Source organism: Taudactylus pleione, unplaced genomic scaffold (genome assembly GCF_031769625.1).
Source record: "Taudactylus pleione unplaced genomic scaffold, aTauple2 ptg000372l, whole genome shotgun sequence".
NCBI classification, from domain to species: Eukaryota; Metazoa; Chordata; class Amphibia; order Anura; family Myobatrachidae; genus Taudactylus; species Taudactylus pleione.
The window spans coordinates 16,880,099-16,899,318 of NW_028284773.1; the positions used below are offsets into that span (position 1 = coordinate 16,880,099).

The 19,220-nt window shown below is 42.9% G+C and overlaps 1 protein-coding gene across 25 annotated transcripts in view; it reads left to right on the forward strand.

The window, feature by feature from the left end:
* The window catches only part of DLG1 (discs large MAGUK scaffold protein 1), a 385,534-nt gene that overhangs the window by 190,327 nt on the left and 175,987 nt on the right, over positions 1–19,220 (forward strand). For all 25 annotated transcript variants that reach the window (XM_088444821.1, XM_088444828.1, XM_088444822.1 and 22 more), the window contains one exon: positions 11,228–11,281. In XM_088444821.1, the coding sequence (XP_088300947.1) occupies positions 11,228–11,281 (54 nt within the window). The remainder of the gene's footprint in view (positions 1–11,227; positions 11,282–19,220) is intronic.

The window sequence follows — 19,220 nt, forward strand, 5'->3', positions numbered from 1 at the left end:
TTCGTGAGAGTGTTTATTGTGTGTACTGTGTTTTTCTCCTTCTCCAGCCTTAGGCTTGTTCACAAAACTGTCTGCCTTTGGCTGGTGGCGGAAGTATATGTGGAGGAGGACCAGTGCATCCTGGTAGCTAAAGCTTTTGACTGTTTGGTGCCCGGTTAGCTACAACCACCTACACCTCATGATATCTCTGTGGGCCTCGAAAAAGAGTTAACAAAGATAAGTCCACCATGACTTTTTTTTTTTTTTCAGACCAGGACACTGTCTTCTATTGCTCCATGGTCAAGTTCTTACACTCTCGGTGGTGGACATGGGTCAGCATGGTCCACAACTGGTCAGCGGCTAAGCAGCCCCATATGCAGTAAGCTGTGATACACTGTGTTCTGACACCTTTCTATCATAGCCAGCATTAACTGTTTTAGCAGGTCCTATCCCACAGAAGAGCTACTGTAGCACAGATGGGCAAGCCTTTGCTCCCCACGCGCATCAATGAGCCTTTGGCACCCTTGACTATCGCCAGTTCAACGGTTATCCTTTCTTGGACCACTAAACATTGCATAGCGGGAACGCCCCACTGATGTTTTGGAGATGCTCTGACTTGGACGTCTAACCATCGCAATTTGGCCCTTGTTAAAGTCACTCAGATCCTTACGCTTGCCCATTTTTCTGCTTCCAACACATCAATTTCAAGAACTGAGTGTTCACTTGCTGCGTAATATATCCCACCCCATGGTATGTGCCATTGCAATGAGATAATCAATGTTATCCACTTCACCTGTTAGTGGGTACAATAAGGTGTACCTGTCAACATGTGACAGTTGTACAAAACATTATATATTAAGCACTTAACTAGCACGGTCGCATGAGATGGGACCGCAGCCAGCTGGGCTTTAGCTGATGCTATTGTGCCATTTGTTCTGCACATGTACAGAACAGTTGTCCACCTGCTCGTCCATCCACCCCTGCAGTGAATTGTGAAATGGCATTCTGGAGTGCATGCGCTTGGGACAAAAATGCCAGGAGGGGGGTACTTAATCAGGTGCATAAATATTGGGACATTGACAGAATTTTCATATTTTGGCCTCTATTCACCACCACAATGGCTTTGAAATGAAACAAACAAAATGTGCTTTAACTGCAGACTTTCAGATTTAATTTGAGGGTAATTACATCCAAATCAGGTGAACGGTGTAGGAATTACAACGGTTTCTAGATGTGCCTCCCACTTTTTATGGGGACAAAAGTAATGTGACTATCACCTCAAAAGCTATTTCATGGACAGGTGTGGGCTATTCCCTCATTATTTCATTATCAATTAAGCAGGTAAAAGGTCTTGAGTTGATTCTAGGTGTGACATTTGCATTTGGAATCAGTTGCTGTCGACTCTCAATACGAGATCCAAAGAGCTGTCACTATAAGTGAAGCAAGCCATCATTAGGCTTAAAAATCAAAGCAAACCCATCAGAGAGATGGCAAAAACATTAGGTGTGGCCAAATCAACTGTTTGGAACATTCTTAAAAAGAAAGAACGCACCGGAGAGCTCAGCAACACCAAAAGACCCGGAAGACCACGGAAAACAACTGTGGTGGATGACAGAAGAATTATATTCCTGGTGAAGAAAAACCCCTTCACAGCAGTTGGCCAAATCAAGAACACTCTCCAGGAGGTAGGTGTATATGTGTCAGTCAACAATCAAGAGAAGACTTCACAAGAGTGAATATAGAGGGTTCACCACAAGATGTAAACCATTGGTGAGCCTCAAAAACAGGAAGACCAGATTAGAGTTCGCCAAACAACATCTAAAAAAGCCATTACAGTTCTGGAACAACATCCTATGGACAGATGAGACAAAGATCAACTTGTACCAGAGTGATGGGAAGAGAAGAGTATGGAGAAGGAAAGGAATTGCTCATTATCCAAAACATACCACCTCATCAGTGAAGCATGGTGGTTGTAGTGTCATGGCGTGGGCATGTATGGCTGCCAATGGAACTGATTCCCTTGTATTTATTGATGATGTGACTGCTGACAAAAGCAGCAGAATGAATTATGAAGTGTTTTGGGCAATATTATATGCTCATATTCAGTCAAATGCTTCAGAACTCATTGGACGGCGCTTCACAGTGCAGATGGACAGTGACCCGAAGCATACTGCAAAAGCAACCAAAGAGTTTTTTAAGGCTAAAAAGTGGAATGTTATGCAATGGCCAAGTCAATCCCCTGACCTGAATCCGATTGAGCATGCATTTCACTTGATGAAGACAAAACTGAAGGGAAAATGCCCCAAGAACAAGCAGGAACTGAAGACATTTGCAGTAGAGGCCTGGCAGAGCATCACCAGGGATGAAACCCAGCGTCTGGTGATGTCTATGCATTCCAGACTTCAGGCTGTAATTGCCTGCAAAGGATTGCAACAAAGTATTAAAAAGTGAAAGTTAGATTTAGGATCGTTTAGTTTGTCCCATTACTTTTGGCCCCTTAAAAAGTGGGAGGCACATATAGAAACCGTTGTAATTCCTACACCGTTCACCTGATGTGGATGTAATTACCCCCAAATTAAATCTGAAAGTCTGCAGTTAAAGCACATCTTGTTTGTTTCATTTCAAAGCCATTGTGGTGGTGAATAGAGGCCAAAATATGAAAATTCTGTCAATGTCCCAATATTTATGCACCTGACTGTAGTTCACCCTCCGAGCAATATTTGGTTGATTTCTGCAAATGCAGAGATTAGCTGTAGTAGTGGTTACTGAGGATCAGTCTACCCTGAACAACGCACTGCTGCACTTTGCAAGATGGTAATTTGGGAGAGTGTGGGTTATAATTATTGGGAGTAGTGTGTGTGTGTGTGTGTGTGTGTGTGTGTGTGGTGTGTGTGTGTGTGTGTGTGTGTGTGTGTGTGTGTGTGTCTATGTACAGTCTCCCCTGAAACACTGCTGCACTGTGCACGATGGTAATTTGGGAAGGGGTGGCCACTTACCCACATTTGATGGTAATTTGGGAGGAGGTAGGTTATAATTATTGGGGGGGAGGTGTGATATATATATATAGCGTTCCCGCTAGGCTGTTTTAGCGGGGCGCGGCGCCCTGCCCTCCTTCTGGAGGGCAAAAAGCACCCTGCCCTCCAGGAGGAGGGCAAAAAGCGCCCTGCCCTAACAGCCTGCGGGAGCCGTTCTCACCCGCGGGACGCAGTGTCCCGCGGGTGGAGAAACATGCGGTGATCCGGTCACCGCCGGAGAATAGACGCCGGGCGCATGCGCCCGGCATCTATTCTCCCTGTCTGCAGGGCTTGGGGGCTGCCCGGCGTGTCCGTAAGTGCCGGGCACGCCCCCAAGAGAGACGAAGAGGGGACGCCTTTCCTGATGACCACGCCCTTTCTCGGTCGCGCGACCGCCGAAGGCACGGGCATGCCCTCTCTAGCTCCGGCGCCCTGCCTCCCGCCGGAGCTAGAGGGAACACTATATATATATATATATATATATATATATATATATATATATATATATATATATAGTGTGTGTGTGTATATATATATATATATATATATATATGTGTATATATATATATATATATATATATATAAAATAAAAAACACACAGTTCAACAGCAGCAATGCCAGGTGCAGGGTCAATGATTATATGATTATTCATAGCAAAAAAGGTCCCATCAGAACGCATGAAGCCGGACCAGCACACTGTATTCACTCACCACAATTTAATATCCAAAAAACAGGGTTAAAAAAAAGCTTTCAAACCATAAAGGTAGGATGGAAGTTGGCAGTAAGATGCATAGTTGTACAGCCATAGTAACCAGGGAGCAACGCTCTGAACCCGGTTAGGCCCGACTGCTGTTTCGCATTCCTCCTCCAGGGGACTGACACATGTTAAATACAAGCAGTTTATATACTCTGAACAATAATTGACAAATACACTCACCTGGACCGAATTTGAAGCAGCGCCACCGTGCAGGAGGGCGATCACGTGTCCACGTGTGCGAACGGCGCACCTGCGTCATCGGCACCATCGCACCGGAAATGACGCGACGGGGGTAACCAGGGGTAACACCGGACGCTTCACCATGGTAACCACGGACCTCCCAATAGCCAGTGATGCCGCGTGAGCACGGCACAGGTCCCAAACGTTAGACATACATATATAGAGATATTTAACAGGAAAAAGGCATCTATAACAAATACCCAAGATAAAAATTATAAATATCACAAATACAAACAATACAGAATAACAGTGCCAACCGCATGTGAGACGACATAAAAAGCAAAAATCTGAAAGAAAGTGTCTTGTGCCGATATTGGTCCCCGACCCAGTCTACCTTTTATGGTTTGAAAGCTTGTTTTGAACCCTGTTTTTTGGATATTAAATTGTGCTGATTGGATACAGTGTGCTGCCAAAGTATCTGATGAATTGAAGTGACTGTGAGTGCCACTGTCCCGCCTACATCTATTGTTACGGAGCACCAAGGCAAGGTTCAGTTCTATTACATGGAGTGCCGTTCTGTGTATTGTGTGGGGTGTGTATATGTGTGTGTGTGTGTGTATGTTTATATATATATATATATATATATATATATTCCTTATGTTTTCCAAATACATTATAAAAACAAATTCTACATGTGTTTCCATTAAAGAATTTGTATTTGTGCTAGAAGGGCATCTAGAAGTCTACAAGAATACGATGTGCTACTCATACCGTGTTTCCCCGATAATAAGACCTACCCTGAAAATAAGCCCTACCCTTACTTTTGTAGCCCAGTCTAAAATAAGCCCTACCCCGAAAATAAGACCTACCTTTTTGAGCTGGGAACGCTGCAGAGACCAGCGTTCCCAGTCATGCAGTGCGCGGGTGACGTCATGACGTCACCCGCGCGCTGAGGATCCTATGCGGCCGCACCTGCTGGATCATATTAGATCCAGTCAGCGCGCAAGTGAGAGAGACATCCCGGACGGTGGTGACTCAGGTAAGTACCGTACTTGCACTGCAATAAGGGGGCCTGCATAAAGGACACTGCTACAGGGGGGGGGCCTGCATAAGGGGCACTGCTACACAAGGGAGGCTGCATAAGGGGCACTGCTACAGGGGGGGCGTCTGCATAAGGGGCAGTGCTACACAAGGGAGCCTGCATGAGGGGCACTGCTACATAAGGGAGGCTGCATAAAGGGCACTGCATAAGGGGGGGGGGCCTGCATAAGGGGCACTGCTACACAAGGGAGGCTGCATAAAGGGCACTGCTACAGGGGGGGGGCCTGCATAAGGTGCACTGCTACACAAGGGAGGCTGCATAAGGGGCACTGCTACAAGGGGGGCCTGCATAAGGAGCACTGCTACACAAGGGAGGCCGCATAAGGGGCACTGCTACAGGGGGGGGCTGTATAAGGGGCACTGCTACAGGGGGGGGCCTGCATAAGGGGCACTGCTACAGGGGGGCCTGCATAAGGGGCACTGCTGTCAATGTTAGTTAAAATAAGCCCTACCCCGAAAATAAGCCCTATGGTGTTTTTTGGAACCAAAAAAAAATAAGACAGTGTCTTATTATTGGGGAAACACGGTACTTCAATTAATTACTTACATCTGCAATGTTCCTGAAATTAACAGATATGTGCTCCTATGTTTCAGTAGTTATGCAAAACCGTTCAGTAAAATGGTAATGCCGAGAGTAGACAGTGGTAATATTAGTGCATTAGGAATTGTTATTAAAATTACAAGCTTTTCCCTTCATCTAGTTGATAAATAATATACTGTCACTGAGTTCAGCTACAACAGAACAACTTATTGTTGCTGCTTACCTTCCCACACTGGAGTGAAAATAGACTACTTTCCAGATTCTATTTTACAATATTTAAATTAGCACTATAACACGGCTAGCCTAATACATTGCACAGCATTGGTCTGTGTGGCACAATGTGTACTGTAACTATCAATAATGCTCAAACAAATATGATTAATATTAATATAGTTTTCCTTTATTTATATGGCACCACAAAGGTTCCACAGTGCCTAACATAGCACATGAACAAATGAGCAGAACAAGAAAACAGTGACTTACAGTACAAGACAATGCAAGACAAGTACATGTATTATAAACATTGCTGCATCAACAGTCATAAAATTCAAATAAGCAGCAGGGTGGCAGTAATCATTGGTTAGGTGCCATTGTAGGGAGTAGCGGAAGTGTGAAGGGATATAAGGTTGGAGATGTAATTGGGAGTGGAATAGATGAGGGCTTTGTAAGTGAGTGTGAGAAGCTTGAATTGGGTTCTGAAGGGGAAGGGAAGCCAGTGTAGGGCTTGTATGAGAGGGCAGATGTAGCATGTTTGGAGAGGAAGATGAGCTGGGCAGCAGCGTTGAGGACAGATTAGAGTAGAGAGAGGTTAAATCAGGGAGGCCAGCTAGGAGGGGGCTACAGTAGTCCAATCTGGAGATGACCAGCAAGTGGATGAGGGTCTTAGTAGCATCCAGGATGAGAGGGTCTGATCCTGAAATTTTTTTTTAGATGGAAAGGGCTGCGAGAGGTACTGTGTGTGGTTTGAAACAGAGGGAGGAGTCCAGGATAACTCCAAGACATCGCAGTTGGGGGATAGAGGAGATGGCTGTGCTGTCAATAGATAATGAAATTGTGGGAAGTGAGATTTTGCGGGAGGGTGGGAAGATGATCAGCTCTGTTTTATACATAATAAGAAAGCGCTGGGACATCCAGGAAGAGATAGAAGAGATACAGTTGGAGATAGGAGTGAGAAGAGAGGTGGGAGAGGTCAGGGGAAGAAAGGTAGTACTGAGTATCATCAGCATAGAGGTTATATTGGAGGTGAAAAGAGCTCACATACAGAGGACGTTTAGAGGGAGCATAGGACCGGTCCATGCAGGGCCGTAACTAGGGTGGTGCGACATGTGCCAGGGCACTGGGCGCTGTTCAGCTGTACCTGTCAATTTTCCGTTTATAATCATATGCTCCTATGTTTCAGTAGTTATGCAAAACCGTTCAGTAAAATGGTAATGCCGAGAGTAGACAGTGGTAATATTAGTGCATTAGGAATTGTTATTAAAATTACAAGCTTTTCCCTTCATCTAGTTGATAAATAATATACTGTCACTGAGTTCAGCTACAACAGAACAACTTATTGTTGCTGCTTACCTTCCCACACTGGAGTGAAAATAGACTACTTTCCAGATTCATTTTACAATATTTAAATTAGCACTATAACACGGCTAGCCTAATACATTGCACAGCATTGGTCTGTGTGGCACAATGTGTACTGTAACTATCAATAATGCTCAAACAAATATGATTAATATTAATATAGTTTTCCTTTATTTATATGGCACCACAAAGGTTCCACAGTGCCTAACATAGCACATGAACAAATGAGCAGAACAAGAAAACAGTGACTTACAGTACAAGACAATGCAAGACAAGTACATGTATTATAAACATTGCTGCATCAACAGTCATAAAATTCAAATAAGCAGCAGGGTGGCAGTAATCATTGGTTAGGTGCCATTGTAGGGAGTAGCGGAAGTGTGAAGGGATATAAGGTTGGAGATGTAATTGGGAGTGGAATAGATGAGGGCTTTGTAAGTGAGTGTGAGAAGCTTGAATTGGGTTCTGAAGGGGAAGGGAAGCCAGTGTAGGGCTTGTATGAGAGGGCAGATGTAGCATGTTTGGAGAGGAAGATGAGCTGGGCAGCAGCGTTGAGGACAGATTAGAGTAGAGAGAGGTTAAATCAGGGAGGCCAGCTAGGAGGGGGCTACAGTAGTCCAATCTGGAGATGACCAGCAAGTGGATGAGGGTCTTAGTAGCATCCAGGATGAGAGGGTCTGATCCTGAAATTTTTTTTTAGATGGAAAGGGCTGCGAGAGGTACTGTGTGTGGTTTGAAACAGAGGGAGGAGTCCAGGATAACTCCAAGACATCGCAGTTGGGGGATAGAGGAGATGGCTGTGCTGTCAATAGATAATGAAATTGTGGGAAGTGAGATTTTGCGGGAGGGTGGGAAGATGATCAGCTCTGTTTTATACATAATAAGAAAGCGCTGGGACATCCAGGAAGAGATAGAAGAGATACAGTTGGAGATAGGAGTGAGAAGAGAGGTGGGAGAGGTCAGGGGAAGAAAGGTAGTACTGAGTATCATCAGCATAGAGGTTATATTGGAGGTGAAAAGAGCTCACATACAGAGGACGTTTAGAGGGAGCATAGGACCGGTCCATGCAGGGCCGTAACTAGGGTGGTGCGACATGTGCCAGGGCACTGGGCGCTGTTCAGCTGTACCTGTCAATTTTCCGTTTATAATCATTCTCACTTGTAGCTTCCTCTTCTTTGATGCCTAGCATCTCATGACCGCCCCTATCTCCTCCTCCCTGTCAGACTCCCCCCTCCATCTAGCCTCCTTCCCTCCTGTCACGTCTTCCTTTGTTTAACGCACACATTTCAAAATACGGTCATTCCCGGTACTCGAACCCATCACCCATAATTGTGTATCATCACTGCAGCTATTGGATTCACACTGTATTTGGCAGTAACAGCTGCCCTGGTAGTTTGTACAAAGGAATCTATACCCCTTCATCATCGTACTGGACAAACCAGATTTGTCATGCCCCTTTTTCAAGCAAGCGCCTTTTGTCCCTATTTGAAAAATACGGGGGGGGGGGGTGTCACAATGCTCTTTCTGGCCCGGGGCACGAAAAAGTCTAGTTACGGCTCTTTGTCCTAGAACAGAGCCTTGGGGGACACCGACTGTTAGTGGAAATGTAGTCTTGAGAGGAGACACAGAAGGAATGTTGAGAGGTAGGAGGACAGCCAGGAGAGGGTTTTCTCATGTAGACCAAGGGAGTGAAGGATGTGCTAGAAGGGAGGGTGGTCCACAGTTTTAAAAGCACAGAGTGGCCAAGAAGAATGGAGGAGATCATTGCTGACTCTCGTGTGGGCAGTTTCAGTGAAGAGGACGGAAACCAGACTGAAATAGGGAGCTGGAGGAAAAGGCAGTTGTAAACAAATATGCTCAAGGAATTTGGAGGCAAAAGGAAGGAGAGAGGGGTCAGTAGTTGGGGAGAGTGTTAGGATCAAAGGTAGGTTTTTTAAGAATGGTTGAGACAAGGGCATTCTTGAACGCAGAGGAAACAGTGTCTGATGAGAAGGAATGATTAAGAAGGCAGGCAAGATGGGATCAGGCAGAAGGAGAGCGATAACATGGGAGGTGGTTAAGTTGGAAAGGGGGCAGGGCGGATGAGAGCCATTACTTCATCTCCAGATGCAGGGGAATACAGTCAGAGTTGGTAAGATGAATGGAGAGGGGTGGGCTGGGAAAGGAGGGGGCTGGGTGCTGAGGGTCTGGAGGGATGTGATTTCCTGATGTATGGAGTCAATTTTAGAAGTGAAGTTTGTGGCAAAGTCAAGGGCAGAGAGTGAGGATGCAAAGAGGGGGTGGGTATAGAAGGGAGTTGAAAGTGGAGAAGAGACACTGGGGGTTTGAGAACTGGGAGAAGATGAGGTTATTGAAATAAGACTGTTTAGTGAGGGAAAGGGCAGAACTGTAGGATTAGAGCATACAGTTGAAATGGAGGAGCGTGATTTCCTCCACTGACACACTGCGGTTTGTGAACACTTTTGTAGGTATCTGGTGCATTTGGAATGCCAGGGTTAGGAGGGTGAGTAGTGATGGCAGGAGCAATCAAAAGCAGAATTAAGGGAGGCTTTGTATAGTGAAGTGGCTTGTTCAGGGCAGGAGAGAAGTGAGTCGAGCAGGGAGGATAAGTAAATGATGTCGATAGCCTCGATATCAAGCTTAGTGATGGTAGCCCTAGGAGGTAGAGGAGGGGGAGGAGAGAGGGATAAGTTAAGAGAGAAGGTGATGGTCAGAGAATGGGGGAATGGGGAATTGGTGTAATCAGAAATATCACAACTGTGCGTGAAGATAAGATCAAGTGAGTGCCCACTCACATGGGAGTGTGAAGAGGTCCATTGGGAGAGACCAAACAATGAGGCAGAGGATTCTGTGGTTATATCAATTGGGATATTGAAGTCACCTAAGATAATGGAGGGAAGATCTAAAGAGAGGAAGAAAGGGAGACAGGAAGCAAAGATCTCAAGGAATTTAGAGGGAGGGCCAGGCGGGCTTTAAGTGACAGCTACTTGCAGGTGAACAGGTTGCAAGATGCTCAATTAACAAATATATAGAAAACTACTGTTAACTTAAGTGGCTGCAATAGGGGAATATGAACAAGTGGGTCATCCACCACTAAACCAAGTTTCAAACATAAAAGTGAGATATCCTCTTACTGCGCTCTACCTAACATAGGAGTTAAGACGAGTCAAAATCAAGGTTCACAATATACAGTATATAAGAAACAGTCTAATGGTAATTACAACAATACCTGGTTCTTGAGGTTATTAATTCAAGTTCTGTCCTCAGTATAGCCTGATGTCTGTGTATATTCAGTTTCCTTCCAAGAAAAACTTCTTCTCGACCTTTCTGAGGAATTTATCATAAAGAAGTGGGGGAAAAAAAACAGAATGTTGTACAATATCCTCCAAAGGTATAGTTAATGGTGAATGGCTATCCCCTTCACCCTTAGTAAGAGCATAGATCGTCGTACCATACTCGCTCTGGCGTACAGAGTTATCCTCCCATAAAGGTAACGTAATTCCTTGGCAACAATGTGTGGAAGGCACAAATACACCCGTGTGAAGAGTTTCAAAATAGAAATAGGCGTACCCTACTCACAGTTGACCATACAGAGATGTATTCATAAAGGTTTCTTTGAATTCTAAGATCAATAAGATATGAGCTATTCCTATGCCTGACAGTAACAGTGTTCACATGTTTGCAGAATTAGTAACAGTCAGTGGTAGGTTCCCATTATGTGGAGTTTTTCTTAGCTATAGGGTAGACACTGATTTATTTAGTTGCTATATTATTTGTGTCAAGCCTACAGATTTATAGATCATTTATCACCTATATGGAGTGAAGCAATATTTGCTGAATCATTCATGGGAATTCGTCTTAAAAATGTACTATGTAGAAGTGCCTCATGATTATTGGACATTGAGGTCACTGGTTCCTAGTGAATTAATACAATAGTAGTCATTATTACTGCTACAAAATGTATGTAGGCGCTAACAACAATAGGTCTTTTTTTTTTTGTGAAGGGTTACTCTCAAAATGTAAGTATTTATTTATTTTTAAGTAAATACCACTTAACTTCTTTTCTTTATTTCTTTCTAGGCAAATCCTCCACCAGTGATTGTAAACACAGATAACCTGGACACTCCACCTTATGTAAGTCGTAATGTGGTAGAGAGTACTTATCAGGTTACAATGGTTTTTGATGTCTGGAAAGTGTATAACGTTGATATTACATACATAACGTTAGCATAAGGAGATGAAGTAAAATAAAGTTGCATTATTTTGCTTATTATGTATTACATTTAAGGAATGACTACTCTTTAAATAACCTAAGAACAGTTTTATCCCAACACACAGAAATGTTACATTCTGGTCTATTGAAGGTTGTTTATTCTGTGTACTGCACTGCACATTTTATGGATAGTTCGTATGTGCAATAAACATGTTTAGAACAAAATGAGGCAAACCATTTACAAACACAACTGATGAGCAAAGCCAGAGAGCAGATAATTAGCTGATGCCTATTGCTTTGCTAATGGCAATCCAGCCCTTTCCTCTTTGTTTATTTCATTATAAACAAAAGCTGTGCATTAAATTTTCAGTATTCATGAAGTTTAATATTGTTTGGATTCTTTCCCAGTGGCTTCATTAGAAATTTGTGTGTGGTATCACATCTCATTTTCAGCAGGCTTGACTGGACAGAATTGCTAGAGTAATAAAGTCTGTACTTCCTATAGTCATGACTGGTCTGTTTTGGCACCTCCATAATCTTGGTTCTTTGGATGGAAAATTATAACTAAAATGGCTGGTTCTGTAGAACATATTTTGTTTGTCCATTGTTGAACAGATACAGGATCTTTTTATTCATTTAAAAAGTGGCAACATCTCCCACAAAAGCTATTGTAAGTTTAATAATAAGAATAATAACCCTGCCAAAAAGAGCTTACATTCTTTGTATTATATTGCTTTGAAGCATAAATGTGTAAGAGAGGGGCAGTCTTTGCATTCACCTGATAACCATCAAACTTGGAGTCTTATGCTGCGTTTAAACTTGCAGATAGTAGAACGACAGTACGATTACAACATCGTAATCGTACAGTCGTTCCTCATCCCCTGTAGTGCCCACACTGAACGATATGTCGTTCAATGCAGACACCCTCCCTCATCCCTGTACATGGCCAATTTGTTGTTATCGGCAGATTCCCCGGCATGTTCAGGTGATGCTTGATGTCGGAAACGACCAGCGGCAGTGTGCATCGCAGGTCGTTTCCGACATTAAACTGCCCGATATATGCCTGATTAATGAGCGATTGAATGATAACTATGTCGTTATCATTCAATCGCTCATTTATTTCTGCAAGTGGATACGCATCTTTAAACTGGGTACACACTACAGGATTTGTGTACCCAGAGACTGCACGATGTGACAGGCAAGATACATTGCACCATCTACACACTGCACGATGCAATGGACGCCGGCAGAGCGCGTCATTTCATGTGTGGCGTCATTCATCACATATCTGAGGGCCTGCACAGCAGTTGGGACGATGCATATGTGTGTGTGTTAGTGTGTTTGTGTGTGTGTGTATATATATATATATATATATATATATATATATATATATATACACAGCGACGGCACTATGACTCCAAAGAAGCAGCATAGGGAAACGATTGCTATCACCAACGTTTCAGAGCGTTTATTTCAGCCCCTTCATCAAGGTACAACAGTTGCATATACATATGATAAAACATTTATACTCACATCACCATACGTGTGGTCCGCACCGCACGGCATCCGGGGCCGGGTCCCATGCTGATGATGTCATCATACCTGCCCTCCACACCGACGCTGCCACCACGTCAGTGCTGGGAAGGTGACGACGCCCACAGCCTGTCTATCCGTTGCCTTCGCAACCCGCAGTGTCCGGAGTCGTATGCAGACTAGAACAACATACAAATAGGACAGTGCATGAACATTCTAAAAACCAAACAAACCACCTAAGACATAATATAAAAACAGATGAAATACATCTCTATTATTGACCAAATAGAGTTGACCATATAGACACAGTAAAAATGACCCCAGTTATCTAACTGTTAATCTAAGACCATTAATGCCTTAATAATATGGTATTTATTAATATATAGTCATTTTTAATATTTAAAAAGATACCTCTACGCGTATTATAACACCACCTAGTGCTAAAGACCAACACTCCGAAACCCAATTAAGGGCTTATAGAAAGATGCTAGAAAGTCGCATCAACAACTCCTGACAGTTTAGAGAGAACATACAAACTCTATCCTGATATCAGGTTAATATAATGATTCATCCATATGATATTATATACAATAAGGATGCCACTGAGAGATGAATACTTAGAGGAAGCAATGAAGACCCAGATTCTCATTCAAGCCGCGTGGTGCCAATGCATCTAATTTGAAAATCCAGTGGGATTCGCATTGCAATAGCCTGCGAGATCTTTCTCCTCCCCGTAGGGATTTGGGTATATGATCAATGATCATATACTGTAAAGAAGCAACATTATGACCACTGGAAACAAAAAGACGAGCCACCAGCTGGTCACTGCCCCCAGAGAAAATGGCAGCCCGAATGGCCGACCGGTGTAACTCCATACGCTCTTAGTGTCCTGTCGGTTTTCCCGACATATGAGTCCACATGGACAGGTAATGACATACACAATAAACTTAGTCGTGCATGTTAACCGATGCCGTATGGTATATCTACGACCACTATATGGATGACAAAAGCTATTTCCTACTGTTAATGAACGGCAGGTCATGCAATTTAACATTTGAAACATCCTAATTTAGGACGCAAAAAACACCCCGTGTCCATCTTGCTCATACTGCTAATGTCAGTTTTGACAATCCAGTTGCGTAAATTACGACCCCTGGTGTAGCAGGGCATGATACTGGTGTTATGGAAATTTTAATCTGGGTCAGTACCCAAAATAGGCCATCATTTTTTGGTGGACCTCCTAATATTACTCTGGGTATGATAATGATTGACCCAAGGTAACCTGCCCTTTTTCTTTTCTTTTATTCTAGATTAGCCCTTGGTACAAACATAGCCTTCTTAATTGCTTGGTTCAAGATGTTAATGGGATAGCCTCTCTCAAGAAATTTAAATTTCATCATATCAATCTCTCTAAGGGCCATATCTTCATTGCTACTTCATACTTAAGTGGTCTGGGGTGGCAACTCCCATAGTGTAAAAGGATATTCCTGTCCGTGGGCTTGCTGATTAATTCAGTGACTAGTTTGTACTTCTCGAGACTTAGCTTAACATCCAGATAGTTGACACTCACATTGCTAATATTGAATGTGAACTTAATTGGATTGTTGGACTGGTTGTGTTGATCCATAAAATCCCTAAACTGAATCTCAGTTCCTGTCCAAATCAAAAATATATAGTCTATGTATCTGGCATAGAAGAAAATCATGCCATATACATACACATCCTGAAAAAAGACCTCATGCTCCGCTTGAAACATATACGCATTGGCGTAGAATGGGGACACATTGGACCCCATTGCTACGCCAATCAATTGCAGGGAGTTTCTCATTGTACATAAAGAAATTTTTACTGAGAATCGTCTCCAATAAATCAACCACTAGGTTGACATCAGGTCCACAATAGGTAGTACTACCAGCAATCAGCTTCCTCACTGCCATGAGACCCTCAGCATTGGGGATCACAGTGTATAGACTGTTAATATCAATGCTACAAAGATAGCTATCCTGCGGTATCTCAGGTAATGCATAAATCATATTGAGGAACGAAGTGGTATCAAGAAGGAACCTAGGGTGTTCCCTAATGCATGGCTGCAAAATATCATCCAAAAATACCGACACCCCCTGGAACAATGACCCCCTGGCAGATATAATCGGTCGGCCATGGGGGTTGTCCAGGCATTTGTGTATCCTTGGGTAAGGTATATAACAAACCACAGTAGGGCATTTCGGGATCAATGCATCTTAGATTACTCGATCATCCCTTCAGAGACTGCCAAATCCAGTCTCTCCCGCAGTTGTTTAGTGAATAGATCACTAGGATCACTGGGCCTGATTCAGAGCCGGACGCTCTTGAAGAGCGCTCGCTCTGAATCAGGGCATGTTTTTTTTTTTTGTTTTTTTTTTTAGTTGCGGCTTCCTGGCCGCTCGCTAAGTCGATGTCCAGTAGTCGATGCACTGTAATGTCTGACAGCTGTCTTTCACTTTCAGACATGTATTCTGGAAGATCTTGAATCACAATTGCTCCGTCCTTATCCGCAGAGCGAAACACTATATCCTTATATTCTGATAGATCCATTCTCCTATGGATAAATTGGTGTTAGCCTGCTTCTTATCCCCCTAACTCATGGAATGTATGACATCCTGGTCAGCATCCGTACAAATGTTTTAATGGCCACGTTGTTGGACAACGGTTCAAGTAATCTAGGTTGGAATTTCCGTAGCACATGTGGAATTTCATTCTCCTTATAATTGGGTAATCTCGCTGTTGCTTTAGTTCCATTATAATGCTCATGGAGTTTTAAGTTGTCTAGTGAGGCGATATTTCTCAATTTCCCATTTCATCGGATCAAATTTAGTGGTGGGAATGTAAGATAACCCACGACTTAAAACCTTTTCCTCCATGTCAGTGAGTACACGGGACGAGATGTTGATTACCGTCGTCTTCGTTGTGAGGGTGATCTCCCCACTCTTCTTTGACCGCGACCGCTTCCATTGTTTCCCCCTTCGGGTAAATCTCCTCGTTCTCTTGGGGGTATTGTAGTATTGTCTTTTAACCCTAAAGGGACCTGATGATGAGTGATACCATAAGTGCAAAAACGTATGTATCGTGGTAAGCTTAAAAAATTAACAATTTTTATGCGCTATGATAAAAAACATAACATAAAAGAAATGAAATAGAATAATGGTATATTTTCACTACATATGTACGCCAGTCGCTAAGACCTTATACACTTATCTACATTACTAAAGGTGCATACCCAATTCTCCATCACATTTGGTCCAGCTTGACACCCTTTAGATATAGAGAGTACGTACCAGTATTTTCTCACGATTTGACATTTAGCTTATATTTATTGGCGCCATTACCCTACACATTACATTATGTTTCATATATACCTTATACACTCAGCCTGAAGGTTATTTTATACTAGATTTTTAATAATTTGTGCTTTAAACAAAGTTTGTGTACATTGAACCATCAGAAAGCAAAGGTTTCACTTTCTCAGTCATGCTAACAATATTCTGTATTTTGAAATATATGGATATGGGAGACTATATATTACACACACATACAGCCAGCATCTGGAAAGTATTAACAATGCTTCACTTTTTCTTATGTTACAGCCTTATTCCAAAATGGAATAAATTCATTTTTGTCCTCAAAATTCTACACACAATACCCCATAATGACAACATGTAAAAAGTTTTTTTTGGGAGATTTTTGCAAACTTAATTAAAAAAAAAAAAAAACTCAGAGAATTCTCAGGTACATAAGTATTCAGCCTCCTTTTGCTCTGATGACAGATTTGCTCACTCTTGGAATTCTCTCAATCAGCTTCATGAGGTAGTCTCCTGGAATGGTTTTCCAACAGTCTTGAAGGAGTTCCCAGAGGTGCTGAGCACTTGTTGGCTGCTTTTTCTTCACTCTGTGGTCCAACTCATCCCAAACCAGCTCAATTGGTTTTAGGTCGGGTGATTGTGGAGGCCAGGTCGTCTGACGCAGCACTCCATCACTTTCCTTCTTGGTCAGGTAGCCCTTACATAGCCTGGAGGTGTATTTGGGGTCATTGTCTTGTTGAAAAACAAATTATGGTCCCAGTAAGCGCAAACTAGATGGGATGGCATGGCACTGCAGAATGCTGTGGTAGCCATGCTGGTTTATTGTGCCTTGAATTTTGAATAAATCACCAACAGTGTCACCAACAAAGCACCATCACATCTCCTCCTCCATGCTTCACAGTGGGAACCACACATGCAGAAACCATCCGATCACCTTCATTGTGTCTCACAAAGACACGGCGGTTGGAACCAAAAATCTAAAATTTGGACTCATCAGACCAAAGTACAGATTTCCACTGGTCTAATGTCCATTCCTTGTGTTTCTTGGCCCAAACAATTCTCTTCTTCTTGTTGTTCATCCTCAGTAGTGGCTTCTTTGCAGCAATACGACCACGAAGGCCTGATTCACGCAGTCTCCTCTGAACAGTTGATGTTGAGATTTGTCTACTACTTGAACTCTGTGAAGACTTTATGTGGTCTCTAATCTAAGGTGCTGCTAAGTAGCGGTTTCTGAGGCTGGTAACTCTAATGAACTTATCCTCTGCAGCAGAGGTAACTCTTGGTCTTCCTTTCCTGGGGCGGTCCTCATGAATTTCATCATAGCGTTTGATGGTTTTTGCAACTGCACTTGAGGATGCATTCAAAGTTCTTGAAATTTTCTTTATTGACTGACCTTCATGCCTTAAAGTAATGATGGACTGTCGTTTCTCTTTACTGTTGTAATCCATATTATGGCACCAACCACTCAACTCAGTAGTCAAATAATGGTGTCCACTGTGTAATAACCCTACCTCTGCACAACACAACTGATGGTCTCAAACACATTAAGAAGGCAAGTAATTCCACAGATTGACTCTTGACTAGGCACACCTGTTAATTCAAAACCATTCCAGGAGACTACCTCATGAAGCTGATTGAGAGAATGCCAAGAGTGTGCAAAGCTGTCATCCAAGCAAAAGGGGCTACTTTGAGGGATCTAAAATATAAAACCTATTTTGATTTGTTTAACACTTTTTTGTTTACAACATAAGTCCACATGCGTTCTTTCATAGTTTGGATGTCTTCAGTATTAATCTACTATGTTGAAAATAATTTAAAGAAAAACCATTGAATGAGAATGAAACTTTTGACTGGTACTGTAGTTGTGGTGTGTATGTGTGTGTATATATATATATATATATATATATATATATATATACACACATACACACACACACCCTTTCACTAAGCAAGCTAATCGCCTGCGGAGTAAACAAAAACCAGCACTCGGGTTTAGATGAATCCACAGGTTTATTCACAAGGCATGTAAACAGACATACCACATAGCTATCAGTGGCCCAACGATCGTTTCAACTGTACTTCAGTTTTCCTCAGGGGCTAACACATACTGAGCCCTGGAGCTCTTAATATACCCAAAAAGGGCGCCAAAATCAGTAAAGCCCAAGTCCTGCTGTGTTGCCTTGGCCACGCCCCTCAGCGTTGATTGGCTACAAGGCATCAGGTGGGTGGGCCGGCTTTAAAAGGTAAATAAACAGCCTCCAAGTGAAATGATCGTTGTGTTTTTTGAGTGCCATCTCTCATGCTATATATAATATATATATATATTCGTGCCCTTATATTAAAGCTGAATCGAATAAATTGAATTCTCCCATACATAATTTCCGAGAGGGCGGCATGGTGTTTGAGGGGCTAGAGCTCAGAACTTATTAGATGTGCTGAAATTCGGCATGGGTACGTAGAACTGTAGCACACAAATCTGTGAATTAGCAGCTGCACCATTTTGTGAGTGACTGTAATCTCACTCCAAGACTGCCGAGTCTGCAGTTAACTACACAGTGTAACGGCAAACCAGATCTGTATTGCGCAAGGAACACGTCCATTAAGGCATCAGCAGAATTTCTTTGCTTTTTGGAGTTGGAGTGTAAGAGTTACAACAGGTTTCTGAAATTTCCGGGCCATACACTGTGCAATAAAGCAGCCAATCCGACGGATTGTGGGAGGCGAAGGGGGGGGAGCCGGCATATCAGGCGTATCAGACCGTGTGTGGGGACCGCCCGATATGTCGGATGTTGGATCCCCCGTCGCCTCGCACGGTGCCATCGCACAGTGTATAGCCCGCTTTAGAAGCCTTAATGGGACAAGTGAAACCGTAAGATTTATAGATGTGTGTGTCTTTGTGGTATATGTTGACAGTCATTACGTCGACATGAGAAGGTTGATGTCATCAATGACCATGTCTGCATTCATCATGTAGACACTGCTAAAATGT